The sequence below is a fragment of the Rhyacophila brunnea genome, unplaced genomic scaffold, assembly GCF_057557595.1.
Source record: "Rhyacophila brunnea isolate RB1 unplaced genomic scaffold, BYU_Rbru_1.0 scaffold_24, whole genome shotgun sequence".
Classification (NCBI taxonomy): domain Eukaryota; kingdom Metazoa; phylum Arthropoda; class Insecta; order Trichoptera; family Rhyacophilidae; genus Rhyacophila; species Rhyacophila brunnea.
Genome location: NW_028232904.1, coordinates 7,730,107 through 7,754,189, shown reverse-complemented (window position 1 = coordinate 7,754,189; position 24,083 = coordinate 7,730,107). Strand labels below are relative to the sequence as shown.

Sequence of the window (24,083 nt, the reverse complement as noted above, 5' to 3'; positions counted from 1 at the left end):
TAGATTATCTACAACGTTTAAGGAATGTCCAGGATCATGCTTTGAAAATAGCATAAAAGCTCCATTTTGACGTACGCTGAGCATGTGGGCCGTCAAATCAATTAGATTCTAAATTCAAATTCTATCAAGTACCTACCCTCAGTCACAAAAAACTATTTACCACAAAAATATTGAATTATCTTATCGGTTTATTAAAATAGACAGGTCAGATAGGAGAAAAATAAAAGAACTCACATCATAGTTTCCAACAACAATATTATATTTTATATTAATTTTATAAACATTCATAAAGAAATCAACAAAATATACCTAATACTAAAAATATTTTAAAGCTTGCTGTAGGCAGAATGGTGTGCCACAAAGTCTGGCGTCACGTCTGATATCTGTGAACATCCTGGAACAGGGCACCAACGTAAGTTTTAGTAGGTATATATTATAATATATTGTTTGAAAAATTAAAATGAAGAAACGTAAACAAAAATATGTGTCATAGTGACCTCTATAAGTATACACGCGTCGTTCATGTACGACTGACTTGAAACATGTGAATCAGAGGCTGTTGAGAATAATTTTTGTTATCCGTGACTCGAATGACCTAATCAGTAAGAACGAAACATGAAAATAATTGAGACGAAGACTTAATTATGTTCAAATTGAAGTGACTCGGTTTCATCTCAAATCCTCCAGCTTATTAAACACGAAATGATCGTTATACATATTACTTAATAGTGATAATCACATTGCACTAATGCATTTTTCAAACTCAATTATCTCAAAAAGTAAATCGGTGGCATGCATGCATTTTTTTACATTTTTATTTGGAAAACATCCACGAGGAATGTAATAGTGAAGGTTCCAGCTCAATCGCATCCTTTAAGTTAAAAAAAAACTTAAAACTTAAAAGTTTTAAGAACCTTGTATGGAGATTCCGTGAGTATCCGATCACCCCCAATGGCAATATATTGTCATCAATAAAAATTTACAAAACTTGCAATGATTTACAATCATTTTTTCAAATTTATTTCACACGGGAAAAAAGGTTTTTCGCCACATTCTTTTTTTTAAGATACAAGTTTTATTGATTGGTGTACTAATTCAATTTATCGTACTTATTTTAACGTTTAATATAAATATAAATGAATAGTGACACATGTGGATAAAAACTATAACTTAACTATTCTATCAAAACGACTGCAGAGAACTACAAGTTTTTAAATAAAATTACATTCAGACAAAAAATACAAAGAATAAAACCATGCAATAAATTAAGGGTTAAACACAAGGCCTGAACAAAAACGATGCATGAGTGCGAGTGAGAAAGTATTCGGCACCCTTATAATCTCTGCGACACGCGCTAGAGTAAGATAAAAGGTCTACATATTTTTAAGTTGGTTTCCAAAAATATCGCCGGCAAATAGTGCTGAATCGCTTCACGTAGCGTGTTGTTCGTGTTGCTAAATTTGCTATTTTTTGTGTTAAACATAAAGTCAGTGGTAAATATTTTGAGTTAATTAAGTAGGACAGGTGGTTCTGCATGTTGTATTAAAATATGGTAGCCGTACTGATAAGCAAGAAGATGGTATTACGTTTCATAGGTAAGTTGATACATGTTCGTGACAATTTATTTGTATATTATTATTTATTTTAATATCAGTGACCTAGTGTTTCTTTAAAATAACTTTAATTATGGATATATTTACCTAATTGGGTGCATTTTGACCGCTTAAAAATACTATATAACGTAAAAAAAACAGAAAATTATATTTTAATTCTTAGCGTCTAGTGCGAGGACTTTGGGCGAGCACTAGCGAAATGGTCTATGGTCTCGAACATTTATAGGCGAATGCGTTCGCCCGCCCACAAACCAAACGCACGGCACGTAGCTTCATTTAGCAATGCAACGGGTGGCGTCTATATGTATCTATAGTCTATGGTTAAACAGCGCTCGAAATAGATAATTTTACGAACCGGAGCGCTCGATAATTTTCCGAATATATTTTTTTTTCGACTAGGATCATATGGGCATCCACAGAGTACAGGTTTGTATTAACACATTTTTGTTTTTTACGAGAAATGGATGTCAGCCACTTGCTCAACCTATTAGGTCCATACCCTGACTCACACACAAATTGAAAAACAATATGTGTACTTGCCAGACCCAGGATTTGAACCTGAGACCCACGGCGTGATAGTCCAGCGCTTAAGCCGCGCGGCCCGAATATATTCACATAGTTATCTAATTTTATGTATATTTTATAAAAAAAGTATATTAGGTTATTGATATTTGTTCTATCTACAGTCCTACAAACTTATCTGAAGAACGGTCAAAAACGGAACTGCGAACTACCACATGGACGCCATATTGAAAACGTCATTCAAATGGCAGATGCTGTCCAGTTGAGTCTTGATTGGGTAGTTTTCGACTGGGTATTCTCCCACTTGACCTGCACATTCAGGTCAGCGGCGCTTCAGTGTTGCTCCTCAAAGGTGAGGAGGCCGACGTTGGTGATTTTCATCTCGTCCCCCCCCCCTCGACGAGCCGGCGAGGGATTAGCACTACTGAAGCGCAAAATTAGACTCATGTCGCTAGATGCGGCCATTAAGACCTGGCAGCGAAAGTGGGACGAATCCACCAAGGGCCGGCACACATACAGCTTTTTTCCAGACATTCAGTGGCGAATGGAGATAACCAAGTATTTGACTCCAGACCATTACACCAGTCAATTTGTGACTGGTCATGGTGGTTTCGCTGGCAGGCTCTTTGAGCTTGGACTTGTAAGCCATCCGACATGTCCATGCGGATGGGAGGTACAGGATGCCAATCACATCCTATGGGAGTGTCTGAGTATGTGCTCCGAACGGGAGGAAATGCTCAGGTCGGTCCAACCAGCTGTTGGACCCATCGGCTTGTCCGACCTGGTTGCTACTAAGGCCAACTATCTTGCATTCAAAAAATTTGCGGCGTCTTACTACGGGCGTGAAGATCTCTTCACATAAATTTTGCTGCCTGTATGATTAGCTTCGTTCTTTGTTATATTAAAATAGTAGCTTCTTTTTCTTTAAAGTAAATTCCATGTGCTTTTTCTCTCCCTGGCACTTTGCATTAGAGTAAACTCAGTAAACTCAGTCAGAGCTCACTTTGAGCGTAGCAACCTAAGTCTTGGGCATCTTCTCCCAGGACACTCCCAGGCCAATTTTTAGATGCTTCACATCACCAATTGATGGGTCCCGTGATACTCTCGATTAAGACCGAGGGTGGTACGGGGCGGGTTTTGGTGGAGGGAATTTAACTTCAATGTGGCTCCCCCATCCATTCTTCAGATAAGTTTGTAGGTCTGTACCTCTAACGGTCAAATTATTTTTTCCACGAGACGGAGAGATAATTTTGCCGATTTCATTAACCGGAACGGCGCTCCGATCCGTTTCGAGCCTTGGGGTTAAACTAACAACCATGCAAATTAATTGAAAAACTTTAAGTGTCTGGATATACGGAAAATAGGAATAGGAAAATTGAGTGTGATAGATAGATACGTCAGTAGTTAACATAAAAACTTTGCATATTTTAGCTTATCTTGTTATGGTGTAGAGCAGATGTACGAGTAAGTCGGTATAATACCCGTGTGTTGACAAAATAAATCAAAATAATACAACACTTACTGTAAAATTACCTTTGACGCCATAAAGAGATAACATAAATTATTGCTTCATAAAACAAAGATAAATATCCACTGTTTGTCAAAGTAGCTCGACCAGATGGCGTTTTAATTAATTATATTCAAGATAATTTAAAGTGGAATCATTTTACTTATAAATAAGTTTAAATCTCATTAATATTAAAGATGTTCCACTCTTGCTAAAAGGTCGACTTTTTTTTATCACATACCCCTAATAAACAATTAATAGTATTTCTGTAGTAAGATGTCAAAACACGATAAGTCCGTTTTTTTCTAAATTGTTCAGGAGAGCAATTTTAAACTTCGAAAAAAATTCAAACATTGAAGTTAAGCGCCCTCCACCGAAACCCGCCCCGCACCACACTCGGTCTTAATCAAGCGTATCGCGCGACCCTACAATTGATGATGTGGAGCATCTGAAACGATTGTATTGGGAGTGTCCTGGGAGAAGATGCCCAAGACTTAGGTTGCTACGCTCAAAGTGAGGTCTGACTGAATTTAATGAGTATATTTTAATGCAAAGTGCCAGGAAGAGAAATGCACTGTAAGCATATCACATATTGACACAGCTTATTTCTCCCAACCTATAAGCCGGCCCTCACATCTAAACTCACCCGTCTGCCGCATAGCCATAAATCAAACCTTCCAAGAACATCGATCCGGTGTTGCATATGAAGCCGCGCACATCTACCTTGCGACAGTCGCACATAACTTTCGAAACGTATAGATATTTGGATGCGGTGAACGATGAGCCGTTTTACGAATGACCAATTCGTGTTCGAATGCGTCCTGGCGCCTTCGACTCGCAGCCCGAGAAGCATGCAACTTGTTGATTACAACATTAGATGTTTTTTCAAACTAAAAAGTCGCATTCGACCAATCTGCGGAGCTCCATTTGGCAACGCGTGTTTTATGAATAACGACGACGTCACATCGACGTATTCGACACGTTGCAAACGGACGAGTTTTGATGTGAGAGCCGGCTAAGAACTAGACTTACCATAATATTTTAACATCTTGTAGATCTCACTGAGACGAGTCTGAAGATATACATAACTCAGTTTGCCAAAACAAAGGACATATTATTATGTTTTGCGATTGCATTAAGATGTTATTACAGAATTATAAATTTAACCAGGGCTCGAAGAGGACCGAAGCGGGCCGTGAAATCTTCAAGAAATTTAAAAAAAAATGCTCTTTGGGTCGTAAATCATTAAGAAAACTTTTTGGACGCATGATAAAACATAATAATTACAAGATAAAAAGAACTTTTTATATACCACGTTTTTAAATTTTCTGTTGAATCATAAAAACTTGACAATTCTATGTATTAATAATTTAGGACAAACAAGGCAATCGTCAACAAATCATTTATTTGATATTTTGCAACATACAAACAAACAAACAAATATAGAATATTAAAATGTCATTTTGATTTCCATAGTATCGCACGTATAATATATTAATAATTTTGTGTAGGGACGTCACTTCCAATAATAGTGGATTGGATTACGGATTACTTCCGAAATAACTGTTCATACACAACATAATTAACTGAAAATTAATTTATTTCTACTTAAAGATGGCGATGAAAGAATGCATTGGCATCGTGTTCTGATATATTCTAAAAGTTTCAAATGTCTAGCTAGTCGGGAAGTTAGTTAAAAATCGATTGCAAGATTTGTACCGGACAAATAAGAATACGAGCTAAGAAAAACGTTGTAAAAAATGATTTTGGTTTAGCGTCCCGGATTTCGCCTTCCGGCATCGTCAGGATCTTTTCATATTATGTTAAAATTAGAGAAATATGTTACCTTCTGGTATTCATAGTAGTATAATTCTCAAGGGTGAAAAAATACGAGATACATTTTAAGCATGCGTAAAAGAATATTATATTTTCAATATTTACATATAATAATATATCACAATATGCATTAAAGTTTGTCACGTAAGTTGTCACGTAATATTTGACATCACTCAGCAGGTTTTGTATTTTTTGAGTTTTATAGCGTGACTGTCATTAAGAGCGTACTTCAGTGAAACGGCAAATAATTTTCAACAGTAGGTGTGACGAAATTTCTAACTCGTCGGCAATCGGAGACCGATAGTCGAGGTATGCGCACGTCGATTTGTTTTGTCATGGCGTCGGATGAAAATATTCTTAAATCGTGTAAAGATGACTAAAAAACTTTACGTATGTACTTAAAAAGGAAAGCTTGTCAATGAATACACTATTACTATTAGTAATATAACAATAAACATAACATTAAATGGACACATGTTAGATTTTTATGACAAATTATATTTCGTTCGGCACGCGTCATTTGCACAATCCACTCATCGCCTAGCCACGATCTTTTTAGACCATGCCTCAACTGAAGTCATAACTAGTTTTAACTACTATAATTATCTACCTGAGATAGCCATCGCACTTTTAAGCTCAAACTCCAGAATCTCAAGAATCTTCTCCACACCTTGCTGGCCACCATTAACCAACCCCCACAGAGCTGGCCGTCCACAAAATACCTGCAAAATAATCTTACATTAGAATATTATTCTTCAGCTGAGGAAAGAACGAACATTCTAAAATATTCCATAGTAAATCTTCTTTTCCTTCTTTCCTCTAGCCGGCACCTCTGCACCCATTGACACCCTGAGTTAGGCAGGTCATACGTTGCATAAGGGTGGCACATTACAAAGGACAGCGAATGAGGGAACGATTACAAATATTACAATTTTTGAAAAAAGCAGACGATGTGATCGTTTCATTAGAAATCAAGACAACACAACTATTACCTAAATAGCGCCTGCCCACGTGCATGGATTTACTGGCAGCAATAGTGCGTATTTTAAATTATCGTGACAATAACTGTAACACGTAAAAGTGCTGACTGCCTCTCCAATCTCATTCTTATATATATAGATATAGTCATTTTATGATACCATTTGACATATTAAAGTGAAAATCGGTTAACCTCAAAATTCGTTTTTTACCGGCAGGTTCGCCACTATCGGTCTACTGCGCAGGCGCAGATCTAAAAATTTCCTACTGTCGCATAAAAATTAAGAAGCTTCCAAACTTTTTTGATTCATGCATTCAAGCTTGCAACTGCAGGATAATACATCTTTACCCATGCATTTTTTTTGTTATGGTCGCGATAATACTTACTGTCCAGTAAATCCATCCACGTGTAAACGGGGTATAATGGTAATACGAATTATAATGATGGTTTATTCTTTTATCTTTCGTCCATGTTCGATACTAATAGGATCATATGGGCCTCCACAGAGTGGAGGTTTGTATTGACAGATTTTGTTTTTACGAGAAATGGATGTCAGCCACTTGCTCAACTTATTAGGTCCTCCATACTCTGGCTCGTACACAATTTGAAAAACAATAGACCGGCGCTTAAGCCACGCGGCCATCGTGGTGGTTTATCGTACAGGTAAAATATTCTCAACGGCCACCTAAAACCAGTACTATTTGTGAGTAGGTTTCGTGGAAATGCTCTAATTCTCAATATATACCTATGGTGTGTGTCCATTTAAATGTTTTTTAGTGCATTTGTCTGTTTAATATGGCCGAAAATAAATAATAAAATGGGTTACTAGGTACCTAATGAATTTGCAGTTAATCTGAAATTAAAAATTAGTGGGGGTGACATTCTAAGTTTGATTAAGGTCTGCACTTTGTTTAGGGACGTACAATTTGCACCCCATATCCAGTCATCTCCGAGGAAGACAAAATCCGTTTGACGAAGCATCACACTATCAGACGACATCCGGAGAAGACATATGGCCAGTGGCGGCTCGACGACTTTCTAGGTGGTGGGGTTTAGCCATTTATTATTAAATATACATACCTACCTACTTTCTCACATTATACATTATAGATACGTATAATAATAATTATATGATGTAATATAATGAGGAATTGAGTAATTTTTCTGAATAAATAAAATGATTATCTGAGTCGTCACTTAATCACATCTAAAAAGCGTGCTTAAAAATATTAACTTAATTAATACCATGGGGTCATTTGATTCGCTCCCCAGTATGATAAAATAAATTAAATAGTTAATTTAATCATATAATTAAGTACATATGTATATTATGACAGTGATAAAATATCGAACGTGTATTTTTGACATAACGATGTGGGGATGGTCCCTACGAACCCTTAAGGTAGAGCCGCCCCTGCATATAGCCATACGCGTGTTGCGCCTTTCCAAATAATTTACCAATTGTAAAGTCATTATGGTGTAGGGTTTTCTTTCTTCCTTTACCTCGGCACTCTTTAATCTTACCCAATTATAGTATTTGAATAAATCAATTAAATACAATTATTGTTTACCATTTTCGCTCCTAACGCGAGTGCCTTTAGTACATCAGTTCCTTGTGATACTCCGCCATCCAGATAAACTTCAACCGAGGTTCCTTTTACTGCTTCTATCACCTCCGTTAATACTTCGATCTGTAAATGAAGTAGGTACAGTATAACCACAATATAACGTACTTCGGATATAACGGACAAAATATCCAGTAAAATATAAAAATTGTTAAAAATATCCTGTTAGTATTATACAATATGTTTAAATCCAAGTGTCACCCATTGTTCTGCTTGATAATCTCGTCATATCTCTCACACTCGAATTCGAATCATAATGCCGTCCTGCTCGTTGACTACACGTAGCACTGACGTTTGCAACCCTGTCCGCTAATGCACACAGCTGCATAGCAGTTTAATTTGTTTACTCTAAATGAATGCATGCATTTATTATTTTATTAAATAAGATTACAATGGTTAGAAGTAGATAAAGGTGATCGTAGATCACACCATTACTGAAAGTGAAATATCAGATGAAGTTATGATCTTGGAAAATGATGATAGAAGTGAAGATAGCGAGGAAGAAGAAGCAACACGCCCAAAAACAAAGTTATCAGTGATCGATCTAATAACATTTATTGACTATTCGTCGATAGAGAAATTCAACATTACCTACACGCATTTTCGTAATTTTAGAAAATTGATGTTAAAAAACAGCAGACTTCAAAATTTCAAACAAAACTTGATTATTTTTTCAAAGCAGAATTACCAAAAGCAAGCGCGTCGACATCGAACATTAAAATCACTCCACAACGGGTATATTTGGATATATTTTTAATTGAAATTAAAAAACTAACCATCACCATCGGTAAATTGTAGTCTTACTTCAATGAAAACAAATACGTATGACTGACAAAGTTTAGTATGCACTATTTATGGCGGATCTTAACGCCTATCTCCACCCTTCGCCACTATAAATCGATGATCTGTTACGACTGGGATAAGAAGATGTCACCAACATTCGAAAGAAGACGGCACCAAAAGAAGAAGAATGTATACTTACAGTTGCTGGTGTACCGTCAACTTGCCTGGCACCGTGATTGGAGACCACAATTCCTGCTACTCCCACATCTGCGGCCATCTTAGCGTCGTCACCCCTTAGAATCCCTTTCGCAATTATCGGTAGTTTTGTGATGCTTCAAAACGAAAGATTATTTGCATTTTTAAATGGTAAATGTGCTAAAAATCGCAAAAAAAAATAACCATAAATCTCTGAGTGTGGAATCAATATAATATGAATAATATGAATACGTGTATTAATTAAGGCTCTGAGTACCAAAAAGTCATTGCAGTAAAATTGCGTGAAGCAGACCTTTTTAAAAATGTGTTTTCACAGTGTGAAGCAATCTCGGCAGCTTCCATAATTTTTGAAATTAAGAACTCGCAAGTGTCAACACACCGCCGTCAGCCATTTTATATTGAATGTCATTGACCACTGCAGTGGTACTTAAACCATTATAAATAAAACACGCCAACGGACTTATAACGTCGCCAGATTTAAATATTTTGCTGTATTTTTTTGACTTGCTTGAGGCACTTAGACCATAGTTGACGTCATTGGCGTTGGTATGTAGAACCTTTTTTCTATAAAAATGTCAGTTTTTATTTTTTTGGTACTTAGCGTCTTAATTAATACACGTATTCATTATTATTGGCTGATACCTAGACTATCCAGGGAAAGATCTGCCAGATTCTAATATGGATTATCTGCCCCGATCGTGAAAAGTGATTTTTTGATGTCAAAGCCAAAATAGAATACCCCATTGGAGACCGAATGAATTTTTGAGGATCACTTAAAAAAGCACGCTGATTACTAAAATTGATATAAGTCATTTATTATTTATTTAATTCAAATAAATTCTTTAAAAAATTGTAGGTTTTGAATTCTTCTATTATTTATTTATATTTTAAGTTAATTTTGTGTATCAGTGGAATCAAGAAAACATGTCAAATATAGGTACCTACTTATTTGTGTTTTTAGCCCTTTTTATACAAAATGACAAAGGTAAAAAATCTGTGATAGAAGTACATGATAAAATAAATATATACTAAAACTGAAGATAAATATAATTATCTTCAATATATTTAGAAGATGGAGGGCCATTATACGTTTTTACTCGTCATATTGATTTCCATAGTAACGCGGTAAATAATTTTGTTGCTAGGACCTCAACCAATAATGGTGTCGAAATAACTTTTCATACAAAACAGAATTAACTGAAAATGAATTCAATTCTACTTAAAGATGGCTAAAAGTATTTTTAAAAAAATGCATTGGCATAGCGTTCTGATATATTCTAAAAATTTCAAATGGAAGTTAGTTAAAAATCGATTGCAAGATTTGTACCGGTCAAAGAACCACCGGACAAATAATAAGAATACGAGTTAAGAAAAACGTGTCTCCATTGGGTTAAATGCCTATTATTCGTGAATGACTCAGTAATTTGAAGTTTATTTAATTTATTGGGTTTATATTTTCATGTGTGACAGTACAAATTAAAATATAAAAGGCATCACACAGGGGATCTTAGTTCTAATAATTAGTTCAATACATTTTCTCAGGAGTGTTTTCAAAATTATGTATATGTTCAATACTTAGAATATTACATTGTTAATTAAATCTTGTGAAATATTCGTTGAATAAAAAAAATAGTTAATTAAAAATTATTAGCAAGTTCAAGTAAGTTACAACGCTAAAATATCTTGGAGTAATCCGTGACGTCGGTTAGTAATCAAAGAAACACCTACTTTGATTTAAAATACAAAAACCGAATCGTAGCTCAATTTGTAAAGTACGTCAGAGAGTATTATAAGAGCCAATAGTTAAAATTTGTCGTAATTAGTATGGCATAGGGAATCCAATCCCGAGCCAAAATCCTGATCCGGGATTTCGGGATTCCAATTTGATGATCCCGGGATTGGCTTTTTTTTCAATACTTAATATAAAAAATTTATATACACAAATAACATTGATAAAATCGGTCAAAAATAAATCTTGTATAACTTATATTATTTAAGACATTTATTGTTAATATTATGTAAGTTCAATCTATTGCTATTACTTGCCAGACCCAGGATTCAAACCTGGGACCCACGGCGTTATAGTCCAAGTGGCTGACATCCATTTCTCGTAAAAAACAATATCTATCAATACAAACCTCTACTCTGTAGAGGCACATATGATCATATTAGGATCGGACATGGTCGAAAGAAGAAAAGAAGTTCAATCTTGGAAATACGTAGGTTTAATGGAGTAAATAATATTGTTATATAAATAATAATGTGAAATTAAAACAGTTTTATTTATTTATGAAAAGATAATATAATAAGATTATTTCTAATGTATTTATACGTTATTAAAGGTATTTTTTCTGTTATATTTTCGTTTTTATTTTATTTTCCATAAAAATTAATAAAAAAAATCAATCCCGAAAGTTTCGGGATTATGTTTACCAATCCTGGGATTCATAGGTATCGAAAATAGTTCGGGATCCCGGGATTGGAATCCCTAGTATGGCAGGTTTACCATAGTGGTCTATGCGCGGCGAGCGCGATACCCGAGAGATTTTTGAAGTTACATTTCTTTTGACGCGTTTGGGAAATAAGATCAGAGTGTATTTTTGGCGTGTGACATGCAACACATAATTTATTTTTTCATACGAATAAAAACGCACTCGATTGGATTCGAGCCACCGATTGTTCAGTTATCAGCCGAACGCCACAGTATGATACTGCAATCGTGACGATTATACAGTATAGAATTGTTCCGTTGCCTAGGCAGCGAATTTATTATTGTCGGCCATTTGCAATTCCTCACGTAAACAAACGATTAAACGTCAGACTGGCAGTTGGTACTTTAAAAATAAAAACAACGAGAAACCATTATATAATTTAGTAATAAGTAGTGTATAGAAATAAGCCAACGGCGTTCCAATAAGCGGTCCTTTTTCTTGAGTGTGTAATTTAACAGGACAATTGAGAGCTAGTCAAAGAATCTAGTTTATCACAAGTTTTGTTTTTGTTTTGTTACGCCAAAGAAGTATAACTTTAAACGCGTGTACGTACACACACCGATTTTTTTATATTGGTTATAATACATTTTCTCAGAAGTGTTTTCAAAATTATGTATGTACAATACGTATTATAACTACAAACCTCTTAAGCCATTTAATGTCCTCCCATGTCAGCGAGCTGTCAAATATTTTACTGATGAAATCGTTGAGAGCAGACCCTTTACCGGAAGTCCGAACCTTCTCAGCTACATAATCATCAAAGTTGGCAAGCCTGAAAAATAAAATATTTAATTGTGTTGCGTATTGTTGCAAGTTGTAAATGAACATTTTCATAGCGGTTAAACCGTCAACCGCGTTCGGATGTTACTGGGCGTCTTACGTGGGCGAAGTCGGCGAAGCGTTGAGCGGCGCGCGCAACTCAAACGTATAACCTTGTGTGAAAATGTTCGTAGACAAAGTCTTTTTTTGGTTATACGTTTATACGTTTGAGTTGCGCGCGCCGCTCAACGCGCTTACCTAAGACGAGCCGACCGCTGTTACGATTCGACCAGCAACGTGTCAACACCACCGTAACGCAATCATAGACATATTAACCTTTATTTTCTTTTATTTTGTTAATTGTTAATTATTCATGGTGGAACTGTATTGTATCATTGTTTGATTAAATAAAACGCAAATTTTTTTGTAGTACTTATTCCATTTTAATAAATAAATTTGGACTGGTTTCGTCCGCCTCAGAGGGACATTTTCAACTGAATATATTTAAACAGTATTTACCAAACAAAAACAAAAGAGGAGGATCGTAATAGTACCGACATAAAATTCATGTCTAAATAAAATACGGTTCTTGTCGGTTTACACTTTACAGGAAGCTAGCAGCAAACAAATTTTGAAAATAGCTGATATATTGGATTATTTGTTAGGTTAAGTTTTCATTCTTGAATTCATGAATTTTGCCAAATTCACCAATGAAAATTGAATAAATGTTCATATTGAATCTAATAAAATAGGAGCTTTAGTGTACGGTCATCTCTTTCAGATAAGAAAGCTCACGGCGAACTGTGCCACGATGAAATGTTTTATGTACAATTACATGTAACCCATTATTTATGGCATCATAAATTTTTTTATAGGTATAAGATGTTTTTTTAGGGGTATCATCATCAGGGGCGCGACAACCGATGTAGGTCCTGGCCCCCTCCAACAGCTCCTTCCACCTGTCCCTATCCAGTGTGGCCGCTTTCCAATTTGGTACCCCCAGAATATGGCAGTCACTGGCAGCTCCATCCAACCAGCGAATCTTTCGCCTCCCTCTTCTTCTACGTCCTATTGGATTGCTGGACATCACTCTCTTTGCCTGTTCATTGTCATTCATACGGTGCACATGACCTAGCCATCGCAGTCTCCCAATCTTAATTGATTGAACTGCGCTGCAATCTTCGTACACCCCGTAGAACTCAGCATTATATCTTCTCCTCCAATTGTTGCCATCCCTGATCGGTCCATATATATGGCGGAGAATTTTTCTTTCGAAGATGTTCAGGGCTCGTTTACTTCGCAGAGTTAATGTCCAGGTTTCCGATGCGTAGGTGAGCACTGATTTTACAAGTGTCTTGTAAAGAGTGCTTTTAGTTCGGCGAGATAGTTTGCGAGACTTAAAATGTCTTAACAGGCCACAGTAGCATTTATTCGCAGACGTTTTTTAGGGGTATAAAATGAAATAAAACACATAAAAATCGTAGTAATTGCCATAGTATTGATTAATCCGAAGGTGTTAAATCACACGATCTTGAAGGCCAATTCACAGGTCCATAACGCGAAATTATGCGCTCATCGAATGTTTCATTCAATAAATTGATTGTGTGGCATGTTGTGCCGTCTCGATGAAACTACAGCTCTTCCACGTTAATGCCATTCAATTGGGGAACGAAAAGGCCAGTAATCGTTTATCTATAGCTCTCCATTGCAGTGGCGAAGGGTGGAGGTAGGCTGTGCACACTAAACTTTATCGTAATACAATTTTATATAATATTATTATGGTGATGGTTATTTTTTAAAATTCAATTAAACCTTGCGAAACCAAGCCATAATAGATTTAATAATAGTCAAAAAATACTCGTCCATCATTAAAATATCTAAAATTAATAAATAAATTAAATCATACATAACTTTGGATATTTTATAGATCGAATAATATTTTTTACCTATTATAGTGTGGTTTAGGCACGGTAATTAATTGTAGTCTTAGTTCAATAAAAACAAATAATACGTATGACTAACAGAGTTTAATATGCACTACGTATTTATGGCGGATCTTAACAGCCTACCTCTACCCTTCGCTACTGCTCCATTGACTGTAACGTTCTGGTCGGCATCATTTATGAAGAAATATGGACCAATCATTCCACCAGTTCATAAATCACACCAAACAGTGACTTTTGTGGATGTAACGGCGTCTCAATAATGGCTTGCGGGTTTTCTTCACTCCAAATGCGGAAATTTTGCTTATTGACGTAGCCATTCAACCAAAAATGAGCCTCACCGCTGAACAAAATTTTGTGGTGAAAATGAACTGGACTGAACCACGATGTTCGCAATTTTCAAGCGTTGTTCTGGTGTAAGGCATGGTGAAATGGCAAACCAAACTGAGCACAAATCAGCTGTCAGCTGTCAAATTGGCTGTCGCTGGAAAAGTGTTGATAATTCGAAAAACAAACCTCTTAAAAAACACCTTTATTATGTAGGTATGTTTCCAAAATATATGATATGTTAATTAATATTAAATCTTCTGAATTATTGGTTGAATACAGTGTTGCCATCTTTTTAAAGTCGAATTATAGTACATAGCCCCAAAAATTATTGTATTTGGGGAAAAAATATAGTACGCGTTGTAATCTGTTGAAAATGTATAGGTTTTTGTTTCTCGATATATCTCTGAATATCGAAATTTTAGTACTTTTTACATACTTTTTCCGATATTTAAAATTATAGTATTTTGGGCGTACTATACCTGTTTTATATCGTGCATAGTACGCGGACCAAAATTATAGCACAAATACTATAATTGTATCGCTAGATTTCAAAGTCAGCCAAGTCCATAATAGATGAATAGGAGAAAAACACCTTTTTGTTTTCTCAAGTACACAGTCACAGGGGTGAAAATTATTTAGAGTACAGAATATTTCACATTCCGATAATGCAGAAATGTTAGAAAGTAGTAGTTCTTCAGCAATTCACAAAAAAGTCAAAAATACCAAAAGGTTGACTTGGCTGATTTTGAAATCTTGCGACACAATTATAGTAAGGTTCGCAACAATGGTTGAATAAAAAAAATACTGTACCTTAAATGGGAAGGTAGAGTGAATTTGTTACGTATATCATCTCTTCTAAGCCCAAAAGTTGGAGTGTCGACTGTCAAAACGATTGCTTTAAATCCTGCTTTTTCAGCTCTTTGTACTAGCTGTCTGGATAAGTCTCTGCAATGAATAATAGCACTCTTATTAATCTTGTACTACTGCTATCTACCAAACGTACAATAATTTCATACTTTCAATTGCATGTTTACTACGGCTACACACTCTCACGTAAGTGGAGTAATATATTAATATCAGTAATCGAAGTAATTTAAGTAATTTAGTTGAATACAGAGCTATTTTCTTGCCGATTTTCATTACATATCGTCGCTGTAGGATTGGTTTCTCGAATAGACCAAATGTCAAATGTTCAGGAGACAAGAAACAAATTATCCTATATTTAAATAGGTACATGGAGGTATTTAAATTGTTATTTTTACAGCATATGAATGCTGTATTCATTACAATGTAATTCAAATAGAAGGATGGTTCTGGTCCATTTAGATACAAAAATCATTCTGCATTAAAAGGTCGATTTCGACAAAAACGGATATTCGACAAACCAATCTATAGCGACGATATGGCAAGATACTTTTCATAATTAATTTCAGATATTAATAATTATGTAGTTGAGATCCTTACAACTGCTTGTATATCGTCGGTGTTTTGTAAAAAGGGCAAATCAACCATTTTGGCGAAATCGAGATTTTAATGAAAAACCAATATGTACCAATATGTAGCTTTTTTGTGTAAAAACGGCGAATTTGTATCTCCACAGTACTTAAAAACGATAACCGTGTGAAGCCCAAATTCCATTGGCAGATTGCGTCTGGCCCGATCGTCTGCCACGACTGTCAAACTATATTCTCTGTGGTTTTCAAGGATCGTGAGCGATCGGGACGAAAGTGGAAAATTTTCTATTATTCCGTCGTTCGATCCATTCATTATCAAGCGAAGATTGCCGAAAGCGTACGAAAATAGCCGAATATGCGCCTGCTCGCGAGTCATGCAAACGGTCGTTCATTTCATTCTACTGGTCGATTTCAACTGAACAACTACAAGATGGCGAAAACTCAAAAAATATAATATGGATTATCACCGAGGACACAGTCCTAGTCGAATTAATACACGCCAAAGATATAGTGTGGAACGTAAAAAACCCGTTTTATTCAATGGCGATCACGCTGTTCTTCAGTTAGCCAACTTTTGACCCAGTGTTTTCGTTTACGGCGAGTCCTGACCGCCTGAACCAGTTGAAATATAGCCATACTCGCTACAATAAATTAGTCTTTGGATTATTCGATTTTGATATTCGAATTACTCAATTGGTTTGGAGATTCAAGCTCGCCCAGTTATTCATGACGTAAAATAACAATAAGTATACAAACTTTCTATAAATGTCAAACGGCCACGTAAATTTTAACAGATGCTTGCTAGGTTTGACAGCTGACAGCTCAGTTTTTTTGACGTAAAATTGCGCGGGAATGCGTTCAGTGTAGCCACCAATCTAAGAAATATCTAGTTTTCGGTCAACCTATATTTATCAATCAAAAGCAAGGACAACGCGATTCGCGTGTAATTACAAATAGTGTAAAAACGTTGGCGACGACGGTTGACGTGGATCGTTGGATCGGGTTGGGTCTGCGCGTCTGCCAATGTAATTAAGCCATAACGAATAAAAAGCGAATGTGACATATTAGGCCTTTTAAAATATTATATTATATACACAGTATTCTTTCTAAGCTTTATTATAAAATTGTTAGACATTTATAAACATCCACAGTTAATTAATAAATAAACGTCAAAAGTTAAAAACCCTCCTCCTGTAAAATAGAATTTTGGTTAATTCGCCCTTTTTAGAAAACACAGATAAGGTTCATCGGAGATGCTTGATCGTAAAACATTTTTATTGATATTCATAATTGAAAATGTTTGTTCACAATTCGACTGTGTTTAAGAAAAAGGACGTAAAGTGCTTTTATTAAATATTAACAATGCATACAATTAAATACACGTTATATAAAAAGGAAGTAAGCTGCAATTGCCGAATTATTATTTAAATTAATTGAGATTAATTAAGTTTTAATTTAAGGAAAAAAGCATTTATCCTCAATTTTAATGATTTTTCTGTAATAACTTCTTTAATTATTATTCTATCTAAAATATATTTCACCAAATCATCAATCATCATGCACCCATTGTATGATCTGCCTATTTTTTTTAAAATATGAAACTAAAATCATTCAAAAAAACGTTTTTTTTGCCCCTCCTGTTAAATTTCTTCGGTGAGGGTTACGACCATTTTCCTAAACATGGTCGAATATTATGTAGGTTGATCCAAAACTAACCAAAATTTTTCGAGCAATTGTTCGAATTTGTCCAAATTAAGAGTGTTGTAAAATTTGCAGATATCTTTTCGACGGTGCAATTCATGCATTTTAAAATTTTAGTTTTAAAAACGCGTTAAAATGTAAAAAAAAGTAGACTTTTTTTCAGAAATACGATTAAAGCTCGGAAGCCCCACAGAAATACTCGGCTGGCCGTAGTTTACACAGACCTGCCAAAAATATAATAATTATAATTTCCTCTAGAATTTATTTTAGAATGGTGAAGGGCATATTATAATAACACAGTGACATGGGGTGGAGGTAGATTGTTAAGATCCGCCATAAATAGTGCACAATAAATTTTGTCTGTCATACCTATTTGTTTTCATTGAAATAAGACTACAATTTACAGATGGTGTTGGTTAGATTTTAAAATTCAATAATTAAACCCTGCGAAAGCAAGCCATAATAGATAATATTCAAAAAATACTCGTCTATCTATAAAATATGTAAAATTATGCTATTTTATAGATAGAATAATATGTTTTATTTATTATAGTTTGTTTTAGGTAGGGCTTAATGAATTGAACCAATAACGTATGTAATATGTATTCTTAACCCAACGAAAATAAATAAGTATGAGTGAAAAAGTGTGCACAATTCTGTCGTATTGCCCAAAATATGCCAAAACTATTATGGTTTGGTTTAGCCAGGGTTTAATTGATTTGTAAAAACTAACCAATGCCAGCTGTAAACTGTAGTCTTATTTCAATAAAAACAAATACGTATGACTAACAAAGCTTAATGTGCACTATTTATGGCGGATTTAATAGTCTACCTCCACCCTTCGCTACTGTCGGGGCTTGAAATGGACCGAAGAGCAGCTCCATTTCGTGAAAGATTTAAAAATTGCGTTCCGGTTCGCGGATTATAAAGTAGATAATTTTATTATTATAAGGCTCACCTTTCCTTGTAGATGTAAAGTTGCATCCATTTTGTCGTGTCCGGAGCAGCCTTCGCCACTTCTTCAACGGTGCAATTAGACATGGTGCTAAGCATAAATATAGTCCCAAACCTTCCAGCAGCTAAAATAATTGTAATATCAAGATAAAGTCACATATAAAAATGTTTCTTGGTATAGTTACATTTAAACTTTACCGTTAACGTTAACATGTTAACGCGCGTGATTGAACGTGTAGTTAACCGAAAAAAAAAATCTTTTTTTTAAACGGTACATGTTCAAACACGCGCGTTATCATGATCTTACTCCCTATTTTAGTTTTAGTTTGTCAATTTATGGCTACGGCCGTATGTTGTAGCTTAACCACTGGGGAATGCCAAAAGAAATGGCGTATTTCAAAAAAACACTACCTTATTCTTAGGTCAATAATTATTATAAAGCAATCATTATTCGTAGAATGTTTATCATATTTGAATGGACAAAGACATAGCTTATAATCAGAATCTTTAGAATTATCTTCAAATGTGTTAATCTAGCCCATTTTTTGAATAATAAAATGCCTAATTCTTGTCAAATTTGGGATCACAGAGATTATCAATATAATTTTTTATCGTAAATATTTCACTATAATAATGTCGACATAAATTATACTGATGGTTTTATAAATGCTTTTAAAAATTAATAAATGTAAAAAATCTTAACACCACTTCACATAGACGTACTGAAATATGACAATATTCTAAAACATTAAAGCGGGAGGTTTAAAAGAATACTATTTTATGTAATAAAAATACTTTATGCAGTCATCAAATGTTTAAAATAAATATAAAGGATAATAAGACTTCAAAATTACATAAATAGATTATCTACAACGTTTAAGGAATGTCCAGGACCATGCATTGAAAATAGAATAAAGGCTCCATTTTGACCCACGCTGAGCACGTCCGCCCTTAAGTCTTTACTATCAGAAACAGCAATCTCGTATTAAATTCACATTGTTATTTATATTACAATATTGTTTACTCCATTAAACTTATGTATTTTCAAGATTGAACGTACATAATATTAACAATAAAAATTTCTTAAATAGTATAAATTATACTAGATTTATTTTTGACCGATTTTATCAATGTTATTTGTAAATATAAAAAAATTATATTAACTATGGAAAAAAATGCCAATCCCGGGATTGTCAAATTGTGATCCCGAAATCCCGGGATCAGAATTTTGGCTCGGGATTGGATTCCCTACTCAGGTGGTATGATGGTGTTCTCTTCCTCCGTATCCTTACCAAAGACTATATATATATATATATATATGGGCGTCCTCTGAATAGTATGCACAACTGTTACTTTTAAAGACCATCGTCTTGAAGGTAATTGACCTTCGGGGATGTGTTTAGACTAGATGTCGAAAAGATGATCGGGAAACAACAATAGCACATGTACACTTGAATGGATTTACTGGCAGCAATAGTGCGTATTTTAAACTATCGTGACAATGACTGTTTACACGTAAAAGAGCTGACTGTCTCTCCAACCTCATTCTTCAAGAGTAAGCGAGACGCCATGTTGTCATTTTATGGTGCTATTTGACAGGTAGTGAAAATCGGTTAACTTCAAAATGAGTACAGTTCTGCAGTGACGCCCCGTGGGGGTAGGCAGATTGAGCGTCGCTTGGGGGCGGCACTTACTCGAAGGGCGGCAAATCGAGGAGAATCATTTGGTATATATCTATAGAAATATGTAACTAAACTTAGTAATAACGGAAATATCTTTCCACCAGCTCACTGATTGGAAACAAAATGTATTAATTAACATAAAAGGTTTAAAAGGACTGTAATTTTAATGTCGGTTCTTGGGCGAATTATAGGTAGATATATACTTACCTAATTAATTTATCCAATTATTTTTGCCGGTCACTCGCGAGTTTTAAAAGGTGTATTTTTAAATGTATCTGAAACCGTGGACTTAGATATTGGAGTCATGAAAGGAAGATAAAAAATACTGTTTAAAAAAATGGGGCGGCATGTTGCCCCTGCCTAGGGGCGGAATTTTGTCTGGGGACGTCACCGCATTTCTGTATGGGTAAACATGTATTTTCCTGCAGTTGGCAAGATTGCGTGCATGAATCAAACAAGTTTTGAACTCTCGAGATTCGAGATGGAAAATCTCGAAAATTTCTTGAGAATCCCCGTTGGGAAATTCCCGAAACCCTACTCTACTTGCATCAATAGTGTGTATTTATTTTTAAACTGGCGATAATAACTGTTGTAAAGTGCTGACTGTCGCGCCAATCTCATTCTTAAAAAGTAAGCGAGACGCTATGTAATCATTCTATGGTACTACTATTTACGACAGGTATATTGAATGGTACTATTGAAAACCGGTTAACTCAAAATGAATCTGCGTGATGTAGTCCGTTTTTTACCGGCAGATTCACCACTATCGTTCCCCTACGCAGGCGCAGATATCGCACAGTTCAATTGTCACGTGAAAATTCACAAGCTTTTGAACCTTTTTGGTCCATGCATGCAATCTTGCAATTTGCACGGTAATTTACACGTGCATTTTTTGTTATGGCCGTAATAATACGTACTGTCATCAGTAAATCCATGCATGTGTCAACGTGTAAAAGTTAGGTTTGTTATTAATTACACACTCTGAAACTTGGGAGGTCAGAATATCGCATTATACACATGCACTTGTCCAGATGGCGCTGATTGACTGGCACGTAAAAACTCGCGCGCATTCCAGGTATATGTGAGCTCATTGAGCTGTCCACATGTAATCGCCACGTGTCACCTCTCGCGTGCGGTCGAGTTACAACAGGTGATCTCAATGAATTGTCCACATGCACTAGGGGTATATCGCAGCGAGACACGTGTCTTCGGGACTAGCTCTAAGAAACTATAATGCTAATTTAACATAATACTCTACCTCTGGCGGTAGCCACCTCTCCTTCGGGGTGGGCCATCTTCTGCATGGCTGTTGGAGCGATGCCGAAAGGAACTTTCACCTTACTGCCGAGGACCGTCGTGGATATGTCCACCTTTGACACATCCCGCATGCAACGTGGCCGGAGACGCAACCTTCGAATAAATCATCATTGCCTTCAAATCAGTATAGCTGTGATATCAAATAGGTAAGTCGTGAGAGTGACATTTTAACGTTTGAATTGCGATGGGTTCAAGAACGAGAAGGCCCGACTCACTGACTGACTTTGACTACCACGATAAAAAAATTATATATAAACCATAAATCACATCCTTTAAGGCGAAGTCTTCACTGAGTTTTTTTAAAGAGGCACCTAGCAGAAAAATACGAAGCTTGCAATTTGAGACATTTTTTTGATAATTTACAATTTCAACTGTATTAATGAATAAATATGTATCTGAAAACATAAAAAAGATAATTATTTTTATTTTAAGTCAAAGTCAATTGTAAAAAATGTAATAAAATGTGAATTTGTTGAATCGGACCGCACCCTATTATTACATATATTTTATGGTCATATTTATTATTAAAATTTAGTTTATTAAGTTTTCTAAGCATCACCTAAGAGATTTTTGACTAATTCATAGTTTTAATATTTTTTATATCTCTTTTAAAAAACATCGATTTTTATAAAAAATATAAATGTGTATAACTTGAAATCCTTTTTACGGTGTGGACACGGCATAATGCAACGCCGCACACTGATCAAATGCGACATTTTTAGTTTGAAAAAAACAGCTGGTGTCGCAAGCAACAAATTTCATTCGACATGGGGTGCTGTATAATTCCAAAATGTCACACAGTTTTTTGCAACAGTACATTAAGCTACATATTGTGTAATGGTCAATGACTTCGGGAATTGTCATCATTATTATTTTCAACGTTGTAATAACTAGCAAATCACTTAAACTATCGCACAATAGTCGCATCTACAGTCAGCATATGCTACACGCGTGACATCGAAATACAATAATGCAGAGAAGTTCAGAGGAGTTCGTGTCCGGAAACTTGTACGTATGCAGTTTGCCGTATCACACTTAACCGTGAAATTTTGTATCGGAACTATATAGTCGTATATTAAAGACTGTACAACCTCTTTGGGTCGTATAGTACTGACATAAAATTCATGTCTAAATAAAACACTGTCAGTTTACACTTTACAGGACGTCAGCAGCAAACAAATTTTGAAAATAACCAATATACTTACTGGATTATTTGTTAGGTTTTCATTCTTGATTTCATGAATTTTGACCTAATCAGATATGAAAATTGAATTAATGTTCATATTGAACCCAATAAAATTGGAGACCGTATAGTATACGGTCATGTCTTTCCGATAAGAAAGCTCGCGGTGAATTGTGCCATGATAAAATTTAATGTGTTACGTACAATTTTCATGTAACCGCAATCCTTGCAGATAGAACCAAAGATCTTTCGCCATATTTTATACTCAAAACACGTCCTGCTCAAAACCTGTTATTATGAAATAAATAAATCACCTAGAGAATGCCAATTTGTTTTCTTGCAGAGTTTGTTCAGTTGTCGCTCCACTTTTGTAGTAGTCACCAATGGACTTTGGCAATTTCATCAATGCAGCCTTTTCAAAATCACTAATACACACTAATTGATCCATTTTTAACAAAAAATATTACCTAAAAACTTAAGTAATAATAAAATTGATGTGTGAAGTAAAATCACCACATTACTGTTCTATCCGGCGTCTTAAACCTAACTGATTTGAAGCTGTTCGTTCATTACGTAACTTAATGATAATATTATCTTGTTTATAATATGTAGACATATATTTTAATTAATTCTCAAACTAATGGTTGTCTCAATAAAATCTATACAAACTTTAATTGAGTTTTAATGTAAATAAGACTTATTTTGGTTCTATACGTTTATCATGTATACAGCGGCAAACACATATTGAAAATAGCCTATATACTGGATTATTTGTTAGTTTAGGTTAGGTTAAGTTAGGTTAGATTAAGTTATCCTAACAAATAATCCAGTATATCGGCTATTTTCAAAATGTTTTTGCCGCTGTATCCAGGATAACCGACTTGTACCCTTAGTTTTAATAACATAAGGTTTATTTTCAATAAATTACATTATGTATCATGATAAACAGAACATAAAGAAACAGAACAGTGTCAAAATAGAACAGCCATGGGAAAAATAAAACATTCATTTTTGTCGTATCTATTTATTAATTAAATACTATTTATAAACTAAATATATATAATTAATATTTAATATAATATAATATAATCACTGCATGTTGGCCATTCGGCATAAAAACCTCAATTCAAACAAAACTCCACAGAATTATTAAACTCATTATTTCGTTGTACTTAGCATTTTGAACA

At 35.0% G+C, this 24,083-nt stretch overlaps 1 protein-coding gene across 1 annotated transcript; it reads right to left on the bottom strand.

Moving 5' to 3' along the window:
- Positions 1-238: 238 nt before the first annotated feature.
- Positions 239-23,485, bottom strand: Hao (Hydroxyacid oxidase). The gene is made up of 9 exons (XM_085951221.1): positions 23,211-23,485; positions 21,655-21,806; positions 18,719-18,839; positions 15,416-15,550; positions 12,217-12,345; positions 9,065-9,197; positions 8,029-8,148; positions 6,089-6,200; positions 239-394 (listed from the first exon to the last, which is right to left on the bottom strand). The coding sequence occupies exons 1-9, from the start codon at positions 23,342-23,344 to the stop codon at positions 327-329; spliced, it is 1,104 nt and encodes a 367-aa protein (XP_085807347.1). The 5' UTR covers positions 23,345-23,485; the 3' UTR covers positions 239-326.
- Positions 23,486-24,083: the final 598 nt, after the last annotated feature.

Coding starts and splice junctions, on each gene's coding strand:
- Hao (XM_085951221.1), bottom strand. CDS start 23,344: ATGGATCAATTAGTGTGTATTAGTGATTTTGAAAAGGCTGCATTGATG. Junction 21,807..23,210: donor AACAAATTGGCATTCTCTAG/GTGATTTATTTA, acceptor ATTTATTCGAAG/GTTGCGTCTCCGGCCACGTT. Junction 8,149..9,064: donor TTGACGGTACACCAGCAACT/GTAAGTATACAT, acceptor CTTCATTTACAG/ATCGAAGTATTAACGGAGGT.